General features: G+C 45.4%; 1 protein-coding gene across 3 annotated transcripts in view; it reads left to right on the top strand.

The window, feature by feature from the left end:
* ASB3 (ankyrin repeat and SOCS box containing 3) overlaps nucleotides 1–19,412 on the top strand; it is a 52,892-nt gene that overhangs the window by 18,870 nt on the left and 14,610 nt on the right. For 2 of the 3 annotated variants that reach the window (XM_083733478.1, XM_083733480.1), the window contains exons 3-4: nucleotides 2,950–3,157; nucleotides 5,233–5,391. In XM_083733478.1, coding sequence (XP_083589604.1) covers nucleotides 2,962–3,157; nucleotides 5,233–5,391 — 355 coding nt within the window. In that variant the 5' untranslated portion in view covers nucleotides 2,950–2,961. Of the gene's footprint in view, nucleotides 1–3; nucleotides 143–2,949; nucleotides 3,158–5,232; nucleotides 5,392–19,412 lie in introns of those variants that run through there. The other variant, XM_083733479.1, reaches the window with a different exon arrangement.

Here is a 19,412-nt window from a genome sequence, read left to right as displayed (position 1 = left end):
CATCCTTTTCTGTGCTGGGGGGGGAGGCGATGCGGGAGGGCTGGGCTTCATAAGGCCGTTGCTTCCCCCCTCCCTTTCCTTCCTTTGAACAGAAACGTAGCTGGTCAGCAGCGGATGCTTTTAAGGAGTTGTGGTCCATACGGTAAATTGCACAGCTCTCCTCCCTCTCCCCTTGTCCTCCTCTTGCAAGCGCGGTGAAAATGCATCCACTTTGCACGCAGAAGGTCCCTTGCAGGTGGATGCATGTCCGAATAGGGCTGGGAAAGCGCCGCTGCCTGTCAGTGCGAGCCATGCTGAGTTATATGGGCCGCTGGTCTCGGCAGCTACCAGTGTTGCCAGCCGCGGCAATACCCACGGGCTCTAGGGGGCCAACCAAACCAAGACACAGAACATTTAAATTGCAGTATTCTAACATAACTTCATCATGTCAATTCATAGTACATACAAAGGTGCATCTATTAATTTCATATATATGTGTGTATGTATATATGTGTATATATATATATATATATATATATATATATATATATGCACAGCAGGGACACAGGTGGCACTGTGGGTTAAACCACAGAGCCTAGGACTTGCCAATCAGAAGGTTGGCAGTTCGAATCCCCATGACGGGGTGAGCTCCCGTTGCTCGGTCCCTGCTCCTGCCAACCTAGCAGTTTGAAAGCACGTCAAAAATGCAAGTAGATAAATAGGTACCGCTCTCGCGGGAAGGTAAACGGTGTTTCCGTGCGCTGCTCTGGTTCGCCAGAAGCGGCTTAGTCATGCTGGACACATGACCCAGAAGCTGTATGCCAGCTCCCTCGGCCAATAAAGCGAGATGAGCGCCACGGCCCCAGAGTCGGCCACGACTGGACCTAATGGTCAGGGGTCCCTTTACCTTTACCTATATATGCACAGCATACTTCATTGAGTTTCTGCTCACAATGATGATACAAGACTGGATATTGGGATAGAATCAAACGAAATGGGGGGAGAGTACTGAAATGTGTTTCGCAGCAGGGCCCATAACAAATTATGACTACCAAGTGCATTCCCCAATCCGACTCACCCCATCGCACTGCCCGCAGTATGAGGGCAAGTGAGCAAGCAGATATGAAGCAGCCAGTGCCTCTTTTTGCCTATAAGAGGAGCCCTGCTGTATCAAGCTAACAGGCCCATCTAGTCCAGCATCTTTGTTCTCACCTGTGGCCAATGAGATGCCTATGGGAAGTTCACAGTCAGGACCATATTGCAGTGGTTCTAGCCCTTCACCAACAGGGAAATGTAAAATTCAGTGTAAACAAGTGTAAAGTGATGCATGTCAGGGCAATATATATAGGAGGTTAAGGGGTGATATGATAGCCATGTTCAAATATATAAAAGGATGTCACATAGAGGAGGGAGAGAGGTTGTTTTCTGCTGCTCCAGAGAGGCGGACACGGAGCAATGGATCCAAACTACAAGAAAGAAGATTCCACCCAAACATTAGGAAGAACTTCCTGACAGTAAGAGCTGTTCGACAGTGGAATTTGCTGCCAAGGAGTGTGGTGGAGTCTCCTTCTTTGGAGGTCTTTAAGCAGAGGCTTGACAACCATATGTCAGGAGTGCTCTGATGGTGTTTCCTGCTTGGCAGGGGGTTGGACTCAATGGCCCTTGTGGTCTCTTCCAACTCTATGATTCTATGATTCTATATATATATAATCACACACGTTGTTAATATGTTCAGAAGGGGGAGAGAGGTTGCTATTTACAATTTTATTGTTAATGGTCTCTGACAACAGTTGCGGATTGGCTGCTTTAATTGCAAGATAAAAGTGGCATTTTATGCATGCTTAATGTAATGTGTTGTTTTACCCTCAGTAGAGGTGGCAGTTATTGTGCATGCCTACCTATAAGTAAGAATTTCCGGAGTAGTAGCCTTGTTAGTTTCTTACAACAAAACCAATAAAATGAGACTTGTGGCACCCTTAAGAGACTATACTATCTTGCAAATTTCAAAACTTCATGCCATAATCGATTTATTAGTCTTTGAGGTCCACAAGACTCCTAGTTTTACCTGTGGGTAGGTCCACTGAGCTGAACAACACAAATATTTTAAAACCCTTGAAAGTAACGGCTAAAAACTTGGATAAAAATGGAAGGTTTTGCCTGGCACCTAAAACTAGACAAAGATGATGTCAGATAACCTCCTTGGGTTGAGCAGTCCACAAATGGGGATTCCACCACTGAAAATGCCCTTTCTTATGTTGCCATCCTCTGGGAGGGTTTCAGATGAGAATTTCAGGGGAGAGGTGTTCCTTGAGGTATGTAAGGTTCCCTGAGCCATGTAAGGTTTTATAGGTCAAACCAGCACTTTGAATTGAGCCCTGAAACTAAAAGGTAGTCAGATTGTCTCAGGTGCTCAGATTGTCTTGCCCTGGTGAACAACCTGGCTGCTGAATTCTGCAGCAGCTGTACTTTCTGAACTGTCCAAAAAGCAGCCCCATTTATAATGCATTGTGGTAATCTATCCTGGAGGTTACCAGAGCATAGATGGCAGATTTTAGCCTATCCCTGTGTAGATACAGAAGTAGCTGGGCCACCATCGTCCTACACGCTATTCCAACTTCTGTTAAGCCTACAAAAATGTTAATTCGTGAGACATTTGAAACTTGTGTCAGTGAAGCATAATTGTAGAATTTCCCTCACCTTTTTCATCTGGGGCCTGGTTTGTCCATGCCAGTTCTCAGCCACCAATGCATTTTGAAGCAGGACTTCAAATGTCAATGAGATCCAAAGCGATATCTTTATCACACAGGCTTCAAAACACTTTCCTCAGATTAGTTTATAAATGAGATAAGTTTGAGATTTCTACTTCAAAAATTGTAATTTTTTGCTGAGATAACGTATTGTCGACATCCTGATCTGCGCTAACTTTGTCAACGTGTGTTTTCATTTTCTCCCTTATTTTTTTTTGGCTAGGATTCTGTTCAAATGGATTTCACGGAAGCCTACTCCGACAGGTGCTCTGCGGTTGGGCTTGCAGCGAGAGAAGGCAATGCCAAGCAACTGAAGAAGCTTATCAAGCAGGGGTATAGTGTTGATGTCCCCGATAACAGGGGCTGGATGGCAATCCATGAAGCGGCATTTCACAACGCAAGTGAATGTCTGAAGCTCTTAATTCGTGCAGGTAAAGAAAACAGGGTCTTATACAAAAATAGTGCCTTAGGATCCACTGCTCTCCAGTAATAATAATAATAATAATAATAATAATAATAATAATAATAATAATAATAATTTTAAAAAATATTTATACCCCGCCCTCCCCAGCCAAGACCGGGCTCAGGGCGGCTAACAACCAATAATAAAAACAAGTTGATTAAAATACAATTTAAAAGATTAAGATACAACATTAAAAAAATTAGGGAGCAATCTCATCATAGGAGGAAAAAGGAAAAAGAAAAAGAAAAAGGGGAGGGAATCAAACAGATTCTGAGCCAAAGGCCAGGTGGAACAACTCTGTCTTACAGGCCTTGTGGAAAGAAATCAGATCCCACAGGGCCCTGGTCTCAAGAGACAGAGCATTCCACCAGGCTGGAGCCAGTGTTTAGAAGGCCCTGGCTCTGGTTGAGGCTAATCTAACTTCCTTAGGGCCCGGAGTAGTACAGTGGTACCTCCGGTTATGTTACCTTTGGGTAACGTAATTTTGAGTTGCGAACACGGCAAACCCAGAAGTGTATACTTCCGGGTTTCGCTGTGCGCACATGCACAGAAGCGCACTATCGTGCGCGCATGTGCGCAGAAGCGGCGCCTCTGGATACAGACTTTACAGGGTAAGTACGGACCCCTGGGACGAATTAAGTTCATATCCGGAGGGTCCACTGTGCTGGAGTCCAGAAATTCAGAATCTACAATGTATCTGGCATCTCCTACTAGTAAATGCTACACAAATTATGGGCTGTGCATTCTTAATTAGGGAGGGAATGTAGGAAGCTGCCTTATACAGAGCTGAATTGTTGGTGCATCTAGTGGAGCGTTGTCTAGAGTTATTGGCAGCAGTTTCCTTGGTATCGGACAGGAGCTTTTTATCAGCCCTGCCCAGCTTTAGGAACACAGGAACTTCTGCCTACAAGCTCTAACCCGGAGCTACAGTCCTTCCCCAACTAGCAGTAAACAAAGGCAAATTTGCAGTGGACCTTTTGCCTTGCAGTATTTATGTCGAGTAGCAATCGATAGCTGGTGTAGCATAATAGCTAATGCTTCAATCCTAATCTCATTTAACCTGGGAGTAAACCCTGTTGGATTCAGTAGGATTTACTTGGTGAGAATTGCTGTGTAGGAAACTGGTAATTCATGGTCCCTGGTTTAAAATCTCACCTCTGCTGTGGTTTTCCAAGTCAAACTCCTATGTAATCAGTCACGTGATCAGTCCGCTTTTCTTTATGAACAACTCTTGCCGTAATAGCTTTGTGGCAGGTTCAGCATAGGGAGGCCTTGTGGAATGCCCAACATTGCATTGGGTTTAGTTATTTGTTTGATGCGTGACCTGCTTTTCTATGTAAATTCACCCAAAAGACGGCATAAAGTACAAACCGCAACTAGCAGTCATCTTAAACTTGCACAATAGAACCAAGGAAAGTAATAATTTGTTAAAACCCTTTTAAAAGCTAGAGCTAGTTAGGAGTTTGTGATATACCGTATTTTCTGCTCTATAAGACTCACCTTTTCCCCTCCTAAAAAGTAAGGGGAAATGTGTGTGCGTCTTATGGAGCGAATGCAGGCTGCGCAACTATCCCAGAAGCCAGAACAGCAAGAGGGATTGCTGCTTTCACTGCGCGGCAAACCCTCTTGCTGTTCTGGCTTCTGAGATTCAGAATTTTTTTTTCTTGTTTTCCTCCTCCAAAAACTAGGTGCGTCTTGTGGTCTGCGTCTTATAGAGCAAAAATACGGTAAATTGCAATCCCAAAATCATAATCGTAATGATAAGCAACTGTTAATACACCAAAAAATGAGCTCCACAGATACAAAACCCCGACAGAACCATGCAGAGGAGATCTTTGGGAAAAGGCTGTGGTTCAGGGGTAGATCACCTGCCTTGTGAAGCTAAGGTCATCAGTTGTCCTAGCTCTTCACTTCTTTACATCCAGCCCATCAAAGCCAATGTAAGCTTATCTTCTCCTACTGCTTCCACTCCAAAATGAAGGATTTCCTGTTTTCTAATGCTATTTTGCAATGCTCTTTTTTATTTTATTATATCGTCTCCAGCACCCTCTGATAGCTACATAAGATCGAAGACGTTTGAGGGCACTTGCCCATTGCATCTTTCTGCAAGTCGAGGAAGTTTGGAGTGCGTTGCTATTCTTCTAGAATCTGGAGCGGATCCCAATGAGCTTACTAATGATGCAAGCACACCATTATTCTTAGGTGAGCACACCCCATTCTGAAAATACCCTGGCCCCAAAATAATTGAAATAATTTACTTAACCTAAAATTAGACAGTATTTGTGGAGAACCGGCAGGTGTCAGTGTTACTCAAGGAATGGCAAAATGCTGCAGTGTTTTAAAACAGCTTGTATGGAGGTATATTCTCCTAGGGGGTGAGTTGTTGTTTGGGTCTTGGGCTGGAAGTAGAGAGAGGGACTATAAACACCGACCTTTCCCCCAATCTGTATTCATGGATCCTGCAACTGGGGGATATGACCACTGGTGGGGATGGACTGCAACAATTTTGGTATACAAATGACTGGTAGGAGTGGTTGGCTAGAACTGGGGAGTAATCCGCTGGGAAGACTGAGAGTTCAGTGGCTAAGAATGTTTCACAGAAGCAGGTGCACCCTTGATCATAGTCTGCCTGAGGCTGATGGGCTGGAGTTCAACATTGGGAGGACCTCAAGGTTCCCTGCTCCTGGAGTCTGTGCTCTGTGCCAGCTTAGCAGTTCGAAAGCACACCAGTGCAAGTAGATAAATAGGTACGACTGTGGCGGGAAGGTAAATAGCGTTTCCATGTGCTCAGGTTCCCGTTGTGCCAGAAGCGGTTTAGTCATGCTGGCCACATGACCCGGAAAGCTGTCTGCGGACAAACGCCGGTTTCCTCGGCCTGAAAGTGAGATGAGTGCCGCAACCATTCACCGGACTTAACCATCCAGGGCTCCTTTACCCTTTACCTTTTAGTGTCTCATTTGCAGACACTCGTTTGCAGACCCTTTACCTTTTAGTGTCTACAGTTTGCAAACTGTAACATTTTTCTGAACCATATTTATGAAAACATAGCATGCTGAGACAAGGTGTTCTGGCATCTACAGCCTTTTTTCTTTGCGGCTGGAACGCATCTGTTTAACATTTTCTGCTCTTTGGAGTATTCCCAGGAATATTTTCTTCTTCTAAAATATTCCCTTTTTTATGTGGTTTGTTGACAATGCTCTCCATTGGGTCTGCTGTGTAAACTGGAGTATCTTCGCATGTCCGCTTCTTCAGTAATCTTTTCTTCTTTACATGTTGCTGAAGAAATGATTCTAAATTGGAAGAAAATGTTTTAAGCATTAGTGCTAGGAGCGGCAAGGGTCCACAAATGCAGTTGCGCTTTCTTAGCTCATCGCATACATTTGTGGGAAATGCAAAGGGAGAAAAATATGTGGGGTCTCATTTCTGACCTCATGCCAGGCTTCAGAGATACAGTAGTACCTTTGGTTATGGACGGGATCCGTTCCGGAGCTCTGGTAGGATCCCAAGGTTTCTGCAACCGGAGGGACCGCTTTTGTGGATGCGCACGTGGCGAAACACTTCCGGGGTTGCCACTTTTGCAACCCAAAGTTTACGTTACCCGAGGGTAACGTAAGCCGAGGTGCTACTGTACTGTGCTCTGAGCCCGGCTTTGGCTGGGGAGGGCGGGATATAAATAAAATTTTATTATTATTACTGAAGCAAGAAGGTTTCTGGCCATGAACAGCCCTTTGGGCATGAGACTCACTCGTCTTCCAAGTTGAGGGAGATTCAGGATCAGCGGCTACCACAAATTTTGGGCCTGCTACCCAAGCCAGCCAAAACCTCTACAACCTGATAGAGCTAGACTGATGATAGATTTGAACCTGCTGCTGGATCTCTGGGTAATTTGTAGTAGATCAATAAATGTAACTGGCTCCCAGTTGTAGTAGCAACTTAAAGGCTTTCTCTCCCACCTGAGTTTGGCTATTAGAATCACGACTGTTGTAATTCAGATAGTGTTTTATAAGCAGGTCTTCCCAGTGCATAAGACAGGGGTTGTGGTAGGCAACAAATTCTTGAGCCACTATTTTGCATCTGGCTCTGGTACAAACAGAAGAGGCCGTTGGATCAGGCCAGTGGTCTATGTACTCCAACTTGCTCTTCTAACAGTGACCAACCAGATACCAACAAGAAGCCCATGAGCAGTACCTGGCCACAACAGCTCTCTATCCACTTGTGATTTCTAGAAAGTTGACAACAGAGTTGGGACATGGTCATTATGGCTAGTAGCCTTAGACCACTGATGGCCAAACTTGGTCCTTCAGCAGTTTTGGGACTACAATTCCCATCATCCCTGACCACTGGTCCTGTTAGCTAGGGATGATGGGAGTTGTAGTCCCAAAACAGCTGGAGGCCCAAGTTTGGCCATCACTGCCTTAGACCTTCCTCATAGTCTTCTGGATCACTGGAAGTAGTGTAGGTAGTGAGAGTTTTTCCTATCTTCATAACAGCTTGTTGTATCTCAGCTTCAAAGTATAATGTCCCTAGTTCCTGAATCAGGAAGTCCCATTGTTGAGTGCTCATCAGTAAAGTGCCACCTATGCTATTATTCTGGAGAGGGGTCATAGCTCAGTAGTTGGGTCAGTTGAAGTCCAAAAGATTAAAGGGCTGTTTAGTGGAGGTGGCAATAGAAGAAAGAGATTCACTTGGTGGCAGTGGTGAAGTTAATACATTTGTACAACTCCGAATTTTGCAATTCAGGTTTCTGGCTGAGTAAGGTGTATGGAAATGAATATACTGTGGTACAGTGTGCATGAAAGCACACACATTAGTGAAAATAACATACAAAAATTTCATCTGTTGGTTTGCAAAAAATGTGCATGTGAGGGAAAATCGCATAGAAAAATGTGTATATTAGGTGAAAATTGCACTAAAGCGTTGATGAACTCTCATAAGAACTTTTTATTTTCAATCGCTAACTGGTGTCGAAATACAGTTAACTGAATCAAAGACCGAAAGAAACCAAAATGCACTGTTTCATTTTCTGTCTTAAGATTACAGAAAACAAAGAAGCACCTCTTTTTTTTATAAGATATTTATTAAAGATTTTCTTATTACAATAGAAAAACAAACAAACAAAATAACATATAACTTTACAATAGCCATATTTTCTTCGCTTCTTTGGACTTCCTCGCATCTCTCGTTCCTGCGTTCCAAGTTTATCAAACTTTACCCAGCAATTTATCACCTTGTTTCAATTCTTATTTTATAATTATCCAATATTGTGTCCCTAATTTTAGATATTTTTACCCAAACCTTAAAAGCTTAATTTTGACATAATATTTATCCAAAATTTATCTTTTCTTATATTTTCACTTATCTTCATATTCCTTTCAACTAACTTAATGGTGCCATATTGTTTATAATCTTACATCTTTCTTAACACTCATACAATTTACAATATTTTTGTAAATAGTCCTTAAATTTCTTCCAGTCCTCCTCCACAGCCTCTTCTCCCAGGTCTCGGATTCTGCCAGTCATTTCTGCTAGTTCCATATAGTCTATCAGTTGCATTTGCCATTCTTCCAGTGTGGGCAAATCTTGGGTTTTCCAGTGCTTGGCGACAAGTATCCTTGCTGCTGTTGTTGCATACATAAAAAATGTTTGGTCCTTTGGTCCTCTGGCCAACGATGCCTAAAAGAAAGGCCTCTGGTTTCTTAGGGAAGGTATACTTAAATACCTTTTTCAACTCGTTATATATCATTTCCCAGAAAGCCTTAACTCTAGGGCAGGTCCACCAGAGGTGAAAGAACGTTCCTTCAGTTTCTTTACATTTCCAACATTTATTATCAGACAAATGGTATATTTTTGCGAGCTTGACTGGAGTCATGTACCACCTATATATCATTTTCATAATATTTTCTTTCAAGGCATTACATGCCGTGAATTTCAGACCGGTGGTCCATAACCTTTCCCAGTCAGCAAACATGATACTGTATCCAATGTCCTGTGCCCATTTTATCATAGCCGATTTGACCGTTTCATCTTGTGTATTCCATTTTAACAGCAAGTTATACATTTTTAAAAGTACCTTAGTCTTAGGTTCTAACCATTCCGTTTCCAACTTTGATTTTTCTACCTGGAATCCTATCTTTTTGTCCAACTTAAAAACCTCTTTAATCTGAGCATAATGTAACCAATCTCGCACTTTATCTTTTAGTTTCTCCAAACTCTGCAGCCTCCAATTATCTCCATCTTTTTCTACTATTTCCCAATATTTCGGCCATTTGGCCTCCATATTGAGTCTTTTCCGGGCCTTAGCTTCCATTGGTGATAACCACCTTGGGGTCTTGTTTTCCAATAAGTCTTTATATTTTGTCCAGACATTAAACACTGCTTTCCTCACAATATGGTTCTTGAAAGCCTTGTGACTTTTAACCTTGTCATACCACAAATATGCATGCCATCCATAAGCATTGTTAAAACCTTCCAGATCCAACACATCAGTGTTTTCAAGAAGCAGCCAATCTTTCAACCAGCAGAAAGCTGCTGATTCATAATACAACTTTAAGTCTGGCAGGGCAAAGCCCCCTCTTTCTTTAGCATCGGTTAATATCTTGAACTTAATTCTGGGCTTTTTGCCCTGCCAGACAAATTTGGAAATATCTCTTTGCCACCTCCCAAAACACTCCATTTTATCCACAATCTGTAAAGTCTGAAACAAAAACAGCATTTTTGGCAATACATTCATCTTTATAGCAGCAATTCGGCCCGACAAGGAAAGTTTCAATCTTGACCAGCCTTCTAAATCCCTTTTAATTTCTGACCAACACTTTTCATAGTTATCCTTAAATAGGCTCAGATTCTTAGCTGTTATGTTTACCCCTAGGTATCTTACTTTTTTAACCACATTTAACTCTGTCTCTTTCTGAAACCTTTCTGATTCTAAAGGTGTCAAATTTTTTCCCAATACCTTAGTTTTCTGCTTGTTAAGTTTAAATCCCGCCACCCGACCAAACTCCTGAATCAATTGTAGTACCCTTTTCGTACTAGATTCTGGCTCCTGTAGGGTCAAAACCAGGTCATCTGCAAAAGCTTTAAGTTTATACTGTTTCGCTCTGACCTGAATTCCTTCCACCAACCGGTCCCCTCTAATCATATTCAAGAGCACCACCAGGACCGAAATAAATAACAAAGGAGAGATAGGGCAACCTTGTCGTGTTCCTTTTTCAATTTTGAACTCTTCCGTCACCACATTGTTCACTATCAATTTAGCCTTTTGTTCTGAATAAATTGCATCTATCCCATTCTCAAATCCCCGTCCCACTCCCATCCCTTCCAAGTTTTTCTTCATAAACTTCCATGAAATATTGTCAAAGGCCTTCTCCGTGTCTATAAATATTAACACTGCTTTTGTATTAATATTTGTTTGCAAAAGTTCCAAAATGTCAATAATGTTCCTTGTGTTAGCAAACAAATGTCTACCTGGGAGAAAGCCTGCCTGGTCCTTATGAATTACTTCATTTAAAACTTTTTTAAATCTACTTGCTAAAATGTCTGCAAATATTTTATAATCCACATTTAGGAGGGAGATGGGACGGTAGTTCTTGAGTTGTGTCTTTTCAGTTTCTAGTTTAGGTATCAATGTGATGAAATCTTCTTTCCACGATTCTGGTGCCTTCTTCCCCTCCATAATTTCATTGCAAACCTCCATTAATGGATGTATCAGGTAGTCTTTCAATGTCTTATAATATTTGGAGGTAAGCCCATCTGGCCCTGGAGACTTGCCCAATTGAGGACATGATATATACTGAAATGGAAAAAATGTTCAAAATAACCTTTGTTAAAAGCCCAGAAGCTTTCTTGTTAGGAATTTTAGGTCAATAACTGCCAAAGGAAAGCAAAAACAACTGCGGCAAGGCGCAAAGATGGAAAAGCGATAAAATACCTGTTAAGTTGTGGGTTGACATAGCAGACGGCACAGTGATTTCTCCAAGTAGCTCTTTATTTTGTAAGCTGGAATAGAACTGACTGCAAACAGCTCAGCCGGCCTGCTTTTATAGGCAGCCGGCTGTCAACAATGTAGCAACAACAGCCCAGAGTTTCCCGCCTAAAATAACTGACGTGGACCTGAGTGAAAACTATCTACAGACCTGAGTGAAAACTATATACAGTACCCCCCTGCTGGCCCAGGGTGAAACTTCACTACATAACACCCCTCCCCACCGAGATAAGGCGTTAGTTACAATCGTAATGGTTTCCTTATATACAGCACTACGCGTAATGGTTCAATTAGGCACAAAAGCATATCGGTTACATTTCCCATACTTAGACCAACAGTGATACATGTCCAACAACATAGTCCTTTAAATAAGTTGGGCGCTTGGAAACTCTGCCAGACCGCCGGGGACTGGTAGCCAAGTCCGGAGGGCCACCCAGTTCTTGCTGAGGCTGTGGTGCGACCCTAGGTGGCGTTGGAACCAACTCCCCTGGATCCGCTGCTGTGGGTGGAGCCTCCGCAAGTGGAGTGGTCTGAGTCTGTGGTAAGTCTGGCAGACCCTCTGAAGCGGCTTGGTTCGGCTCCACGCTGGCAGTTTGCGAGGGAGGTGTAGGTGGGGCCTCGCCATCTGTACGTGTCTCTTCTGGAGCCGCAAGCGCAGTTGGGGGCACCTCGGTAGTGTCCAAGTCCCCAACCCTGCGCCTAAGCTGGTCTATGTGCCGTCGCCACAAGCGTCCGTCTTCGAGTGCCACCTGGTACGAGCGAGGTCCAGTGACTCCCACTACTGTGGCTGGCACCCAAGGAATGTCCCCCACATAGTTCCGGGCAAAGACCTGGTTTCCTGGGACAAATGACCGTGGCGCGTTGGCACAGCCTGGGGGTTCAGCCACGGGAAAGTCCGGGTGTAGCCGGTCGAGCGGTGACCTGAGGCGGCGGCCCATAAGTAGTTCAGCAGGACTCCGCCCTGTGGCCGCATGAGGGGTGATGTGTTGCACAAACAAGTATTCGGCGACCCGCTCATGCCAGTCTCCCCGGTCCAGGCGCGCCAGTGCCTCTTTTGCTGAGCGCACCATTCTTTCCGCTTGCCCGTTGCTGGATGGATGAAAGGGTGCCGTTAGGGCATGGTGGATGCCCAGTCCCAAAAGATACCGCTCAAACGTGCCTGACGTGAACTGCGGTCCGTTGTCAGAGACAAGGACATCAGGACACCCATGCGTTGCAAACAGGCCTCGCAGCACCCGGATGACAGCTTCGGTAGTGGTGGAGGGCATCAGGGCGACCTCCAGCCATTTGGAATAGGCATCCACCACTACCATAAAGGTCCGGCCGTGAAAGGGGCCAGCCACATCGATGTGCACCCTCGACCAGGGTGTCTTTGGCGTCTCCCAGGTGTGTCCCTTAGCTGCCGGTGGTGCAGGCCTCGACTCTTGGCACGCTTGACAGGCGGACACCCAGGCAGTGATGGCATCGTCCATATTAGGCCACCAGACGTAACACCGAGCCAACGCCTTCATTTTGACAATTCCCGGGTGGCCAACGTGCAGGGCCTCCAGGACGCGCTGACGGAGTCCCTGGGGAATCACGACGCGGTCTCCCCACAGCAGACAGCCGCGATGAGCCGAGAGTTCATGTTGTCTGGTTGCGAAGGGCTGGAACTCCGATGCAAAAGGCCCTTGTGGCCACCCCCTCCACACCCAGTTGAGCACCCGGCTGATGGTGCGATCCTGGGCAGACGCGGAGGCCACAGTGGCAGCCGATACAGGCGCTGCCGGAAGATCCTCAATCAGGAGGAGCGATGAAGCTGGAGCCGGGTCTCCACAAATGCTGGAAGAGGGCAACGGCTGAGGGCGTTGGCATGGCCCATCGATTTCCCCGGGCGATGGATGAGCCGGTAGTGGTAGGCAGCCAGGAAAACAGTCCATTGCAGCATGCGTGGCAAGAGGACCGGTGGAGTTGGACGATCACCGGCGAGGAGGCCCAGGAGTGGCTTGTGGTCAGTGATGAGGTCAAAAGTCCTGCCGTAGAGGTATTCATGGAACCTCTTCACTCCAGCCACAAGTGCCAGTGCCTCCTTGTCGAGCTGGCTGTAATTCTGTTCCGTCAGAGATAGCGTCCTGGAAAAGTAGACGAACGGTGCTTCTCTTCCGTCTGGAAAACGGTGACTAAGGACAGCGCCGATGCCAAAAGGTGAGGCATCGCAGGCAAGGACCAGCGGCCTGGATTCATTGTACTGTACCAGCACACTGTCTGATGAAAGGAGAGCCTTGACCGCGTTGAAGGCCGCCGTCTCCCGATGACCCCAAGGCTAAGGAGTCGGTGAAGAGGCTCAGCCACTGTGGCTTTGTGGGGCAGGAACATGTTATAAAAGTTCAGCAGCCCCAGGAACGCCTGCAACTCCGTCTTGTTCTTTGGGATGGGGGTCTGCTGGATAGCGCGGATCTTGGATGTGGTCGGGTGGAGGCCGGAGGCGTCGATAAGATAGCCCAGGAACTCTACCTGTGGAACGGCGATCTGGCACTTCTCCCTCTTTACCTTGAGCCCGGCCTCTTGGAACCTGGTCAGCACGGCACGGAGGCCCTCGAACAGCTGCTGGTGTGAGTCTGCGGACACCAAGACGTCATCAAAATATGGTACCACGCCTGGAAGCCCTTGCAGGAGACGCTCCATAAGGCTTTGGAAGATGCCAGGAGCCACACTCACCCCGAACTGCAACCGGCGGCAACGGAATGCCCCTCGGTGGGTGACGATCGTCTGGGCTTCAGCAGTGGCATCATCGACTGGCAGTTGTTGATAGGCTTGGGCAAGGTCCAGCTTAGCGAAGACCTTACCCTCACCCAGGGAATGCAGCAGGTGTTGGACAACAGGAACCGGATAAGCGTGCTGCTGAAGTGCCTTGTTGATCGTGCACTTGTAGTCAGCGCAGATTCTCACCGACCCATCTGGCTTGACAGGTGTGACGATGGGGGTTTCCCACTTGGCGTGGTCAACCGGCTCCAAAACTCCTTGGGTGATCAGTTTGTCCAGTTGTTCGTCCACCTTAGCCTTGAGAGCAAAGGGAACCCGGCGTGGCTTTAGCTTGATGGGGGCGACTTGTGGACCAAGGCTAAAGGAGATGGGCGTACCTGTATATTGCCCCAAGGTGCCGTCAAAAACCTCGGCAAAGTCTTTGACCAGTCTCTGCGTTAAAGATGCAGTTGATGCCGGTGACTTCCAGGCTGAGGGCATCAAACCAGTCTAGCCCTAGGAGGCTTGGCCGCTGACCTTCGACCACCACCAACCGGAGCAGGCCCGAAAAATCCTTGAAGGTGATCCGGAACCGGCCAACGCCTACCACGGGAATGTCGTTTCCCTGGTAGTCTCTCAGGTGTACGCGGTGAGAGTCGAGTTGCCTTTTGGACACTCTGGGTACCAGTCTTTTGATGGTGCTCCATGACACGATGGACAGGGCAGACCCGGTGTCGATCTCCATGTCACATGGAGCTCCTTCAATGAGCACCGTGACGTTCAGCTTGCGTCGCGTAGGCGAGTCGGTTTGGCCAATCGTGGTTCCAGACAGGCAGCGGCAGTTGGTGAGAGCGAAACAACTTTCCTTGGCAGACTGGAGTGAAGACTTGGACTTGCGAGTCGATGAAGGGGGGGTGTCAGACGGAGCCGATCGGCAGACAGCGATGTGGCCCCTTCTGGAACACTTCCTACAGATGGCGTCTCTGAATCGACACTTGGCACGGGAATGGTTGCCTCCACAGCCGGCACATTCCGGTTGGCCCTTGGACTTCTGTTGGAACTTCCTGCGCTCCCGCTTTGTCTGGTGCACGTCATCGTCTTCACTGGAGGATGCCTCATCACTGCTGGCCTCTTCATGATGCACCGGAACTGGCTCCCTAGCAAGACACGGGCTGCTGGACTTGTGGACTTGTGGATCTCCTGGGCGGAGCGTTCAGCAGCTTCTGAGGCCACAGCCTCCTCAATGGCTTTCTGTAGCGTGAGGTCTGGCTTGGCGAGGAGACGCCGTTGCAGATGGATGTCCCGGACCCCGCAGACGATTCGATCCATCAGGCCATCGTCTAAGTCTCGGAACTCACAGTGCATTGCAGCCTGTCGCAGGGCGGTGGTGTAGTTGTTGATTGACTCCCCCTCTGCCTGGTTCCGGTGGTAGAACGCATGGCGGGCAGCAATCTTGGACGGCTTTGGTGCGTAGTGGTTGCGGAGCTTCTCTTGGATCGTGTCCCATGGTGTTGCCTGGACTGCTTCAGGTGCAACCAATGCTCGGGCCATCTCAAACACCTCAGGCCCACAGAGGCTGAGGAATAGGCCCCGCTTCCGATCCTTTGATACTGCTGTCAGCTCGTTGGCTTGGAGGTAACAGTCAAACCGAGCGAGGTAGGAGTCCCATGATTCAGAGGCTGGCGCAAACGGCGGTAGAGGCACAAGTGAAGCCATGATTCCGATGCCGGCGTGAAGGGCGATGGATAGAACACAGTGCTCTTAGCCAGAACAGTCAGCTCTGAATTGGTTCTGTCCAGTGATTTCGCTCAGTGATTTCGCTCTGTGATTCATTTCAGTGATTCAGCTGAGTTCAGAGGCTGGCCGCATCTGGCTGTGCTCTGATGTCCATCGATCCCATCCTCGTCGCCAGAGTTAAGTCGTGGGTTGACATAGCAGACGGCACAGCGATTTCTCCAAGTAGCTCTTTATTTTGTAAGCTGGAATAGAACTGATTGCAAACAGCTCAGCCGGCCTGCTTTTATAGGCAGCCGGCTGTCAACAATGTAGCAACAACAGCCCAGAGTTTCCCGCCTAAAATAACTGACGTGGACCTGAGTGAAAACTATCTACAGACCTGAGTGAAAACTATATACAGTACCCCCCTGCTGGCCCAGGGTGAAACTTCACTACATAACAATACCAACTAAAGAAGAATGGCAAGAAAAGCTTATGGAAATGTGCTGAAATGGCAAAATTACTTGAAAAACTTTGAAATAAGGACAAAAAATATCTCAAGGAAGATTGGGAACCTTTTACGGCTTATTTAAAGAACCAGTGCAAAGAATTGGACTCCTTAGCAGGTTTTGAGTAATCACTTACAATTAGTAGAATTGAGATAAGCTATAAGATCACAACCTTGATGGCAGAAAGTGAGGGGGAATTAAAGAACCTTCTAATGAGGGTGAAAGAGGAGAGCGCAAAATATGGTCTGAAGCTCAACATCAAAAAAATGAAACACCTCCCTCCCCAGATCAATCTTTATTAATGCTCGTTTTTTTTAAAAAAATGTGATGGTGTTATAGCTGTATAGCCATATAGATGGCTATAAAGTATGGCCAAGAAAAAGAAAAGGCTATGTATTTTGGAAAATGGTTCGTCTGTATATTCTCAAAAGGCTCAACAGGTGTCTGTTGGAAAGAGAAACCTCTTTTTCAAATTTGCTGCTCTGGTGAAAAAGCAAGGCAAAAACCACAGGCTTTCAGTTGACCTAGGAGAAACTCCTTTTTGAGCGCCACTGCAAATCCTGCTTCACGTCTCTTTGCTATTCCTGGCTTTGTTGTTTGATTTTTGTTTTGTTTTCATGTCTCAGCTGCTATTCTGTTTTCAAAGAATTTCTGACTCTCTAACCTCCTGATGTGTGGGGATTTTGGGTTGTAAGCTGGCAGAGTTAATAGATCAATGAAAAGAGTCAAGTCCACTGAGGAAGTTGAGAACAGTCAAGGCAAATTCTTGACTTAATAGGGAGAAGAAATCTGCTTAGCAGTTCTGTGAGATTTCCAGAATCAGAGAAGCAAAAGCTTAGAAAGGTGGCATGTTCTGAGTTTATTTCCTTCCTTTATTTCAAATAAATACCTCCACGGAGACTGTTCCGTTGAAGTACCTGTCTTTAACAAGTCTGTGCATTAATGATTATAAAATTCATTCAGGGTTACAAAAAAATATGCAGTGCCTTCAATCTGTGTGCCGTATCATGTTTTATTTCCAGAGGGGTAGTTGTGTGAGTCTGTGGCTTAATTTTGAGGGAGTGCTGGGGCGCCAGTCACAAAATGGCTGCCGTGAAAGAAACAGGCCAAAACACAAAATGGCTGCATGGGGAAGATTTGGCTGAACACAAACTTAGAGAGACAACCACCCACGGCAAGGTTATGCTTACTAGAGACTGACTTATTTTAAAACAAAAGCTCAGAGTTTGCCGTTGCTGTCAAGGGACACTTCTGGAAGTTTTGCCCCCCCTTCCTTTTTTTTTTAAAAAAATCTTCCTTTATTATTTTATTCACATGTTATACATTCTTTACAACAAACAACTCCAGAGTAAACAGACAACTCCAAAATAAAATCATATGTAACAAAACCATAAGTCTCATGTTTTCATTTACACTGATCTCCTCTCCGATACCTTTACTTGATATTTCTTGCTGCTTTCTGCTTTCCTTATAGAATCTTTATGAACATTTACATCTCTTAAATTCTATACTAATCTTTAACAATTTCAGTTAATCCCTTCACCTTCCTCCCCCACAGCCCAGTACTTCCCTCCACCCGTGTACGATCTTCTTTACCTCCTATTTTTGTTATTGTTATGTTATTCACTTTATTTGTTATTCCATCCTTAATATACTATTATCCTATCTCCTTGTGCCTTTTAAACTTTTAAAGGCTCCTGGAAGTTTTCATGGGCAACATGGCACCCACGGGTGCTGGGTTAGCAACCCTGTTCACTTAATTTTCACGGAAGAAAAACCAGAATAGACATTTTGTTCCCCTCTTTTGTCCTCTACCAGTACTTTTTGGTCTTAAGGCCATCTGTTCTTTTAAAAAAAGAAATGAAAGATTGCCATTATTTCCAGTAGCAAACTAGCTTTGCGACTGGAGGGCTGTAACTCAGTGATGGAGCACATGCTTTGCATTCTGTTATATTATTATTATTATTATTATTATTCAGAAGGTTCAGTCCCTGGTGTCTTCAGGTACGACTGAGAAAGAGCCACTGCCAGTCCGAATGGAAAATACTGAGCTACGTAGATTAACGCTCCAACTTTCTGTCGTCTTCTATATTTTCACACCCAATTAAAGAAATCGCTTTATTCACGAATAACACTGAATTTTGCTAAAAAAAAAAATGCTGTTGTTGTTGATTGCATTAAACACTTGTTGGAAGGGCAGAGTTAACTTAATAACTAATAATTTTAAATTATGGCTCTGTTGTAGGTATTTCTGTGAGATCAGGGACATCCCGTACGATGGATGGGCGTGTGTATTTTGATGAAGGGAACAGAGTGAAAAATTATGAGTCATGCAGGGGGAGAGAAATGTACGTGCATAAACTGAGCAGTGTTAAACTTACATTTTAGTTGCTCTTTTGTTTTAAAGATGCTCTTTTGATTTGTTAGCCCTATAGTATGGCTTAACACTGTAATTGTGATATTTAGCTTGTTTTTTAAGTTGCTGGTTTGTTAATAGTGGTTTGTTGTTGTTGTTGTTTAGTCGTTTAGTCGTGTCCGACTCTTCGTGACCCCATGGACCAGAGAACGCCAGGCACCTCTGTCCTCCACTGCCTCCCGCAGTTTGATCAAACTCATGCTGGTAACCTCGAAAACACTATCCAACCATCTCATCCTCTGCCGTCCCCTTCTCCTTGTGCCCTCCATCTTTCCCAACATCAGGGTCTCTTCCAGAGAGTCTTCTCTTCTCATGAGGTGGCCAAAGTACTGGAGCCTCAGCTTCAGGATCTGTCCTTCCAGTGAACACTCAGGGTTGATTTCCTTCAGTATGGAGAGGTTTGATCTTCTTGCAGTCCATGGGACTCTCAAGAGTCTCCTCCAGCACCATAATTCAAAAGCATCAATTCTTCGGTGAATAGTGGTTTACAGATTGTAATTGTTTGGCTGATGACTTGTTAATTGTATTATGATTTATGCTGTACTTCTAATGCTCTGCTCTGTTAATGTTATTTATTGTTTGACCACTCTTTGAATTACATCTCTCCCCCTGCCCCCCCATCATCCTTGCTGCTATCAATAAGTTTTCGTCCTATTCCTAAAATTCCGATTTAACACAGTATTTCACAAAACCTAATAGCACAGTTAATGCTGCAGTTGGGAGGGCATAACCCACAATTTCTTTCATGTTATTTATCACAGCTTTCCTACCCCCCCCACCTTGAAGTTTTAGTTTACAGTGCTGCCAGACACACATTGATTTTTATTTTTATTACTTACCTGTGGCCTTTTCAGACCGACTTTTTGATTTCTCTTGGGAG

The sequence above is a fragment of the Podarcis gaigeae genome (genome assembly GCF_964106915.1).
Source record: "Podarcis gaigeae genome assembly, chromosome: 3".
NCBI classification, from domain to species: domain Eukaryota; kingdom Metazoa; phylum Chordata; class Lepidosauria; order Squamata; family Lacertidae; genus Podarcis; species Podarcis gaigeae.
This window is presented reverse-complemented; position numbering and strand designations above follow the sequence as displayed.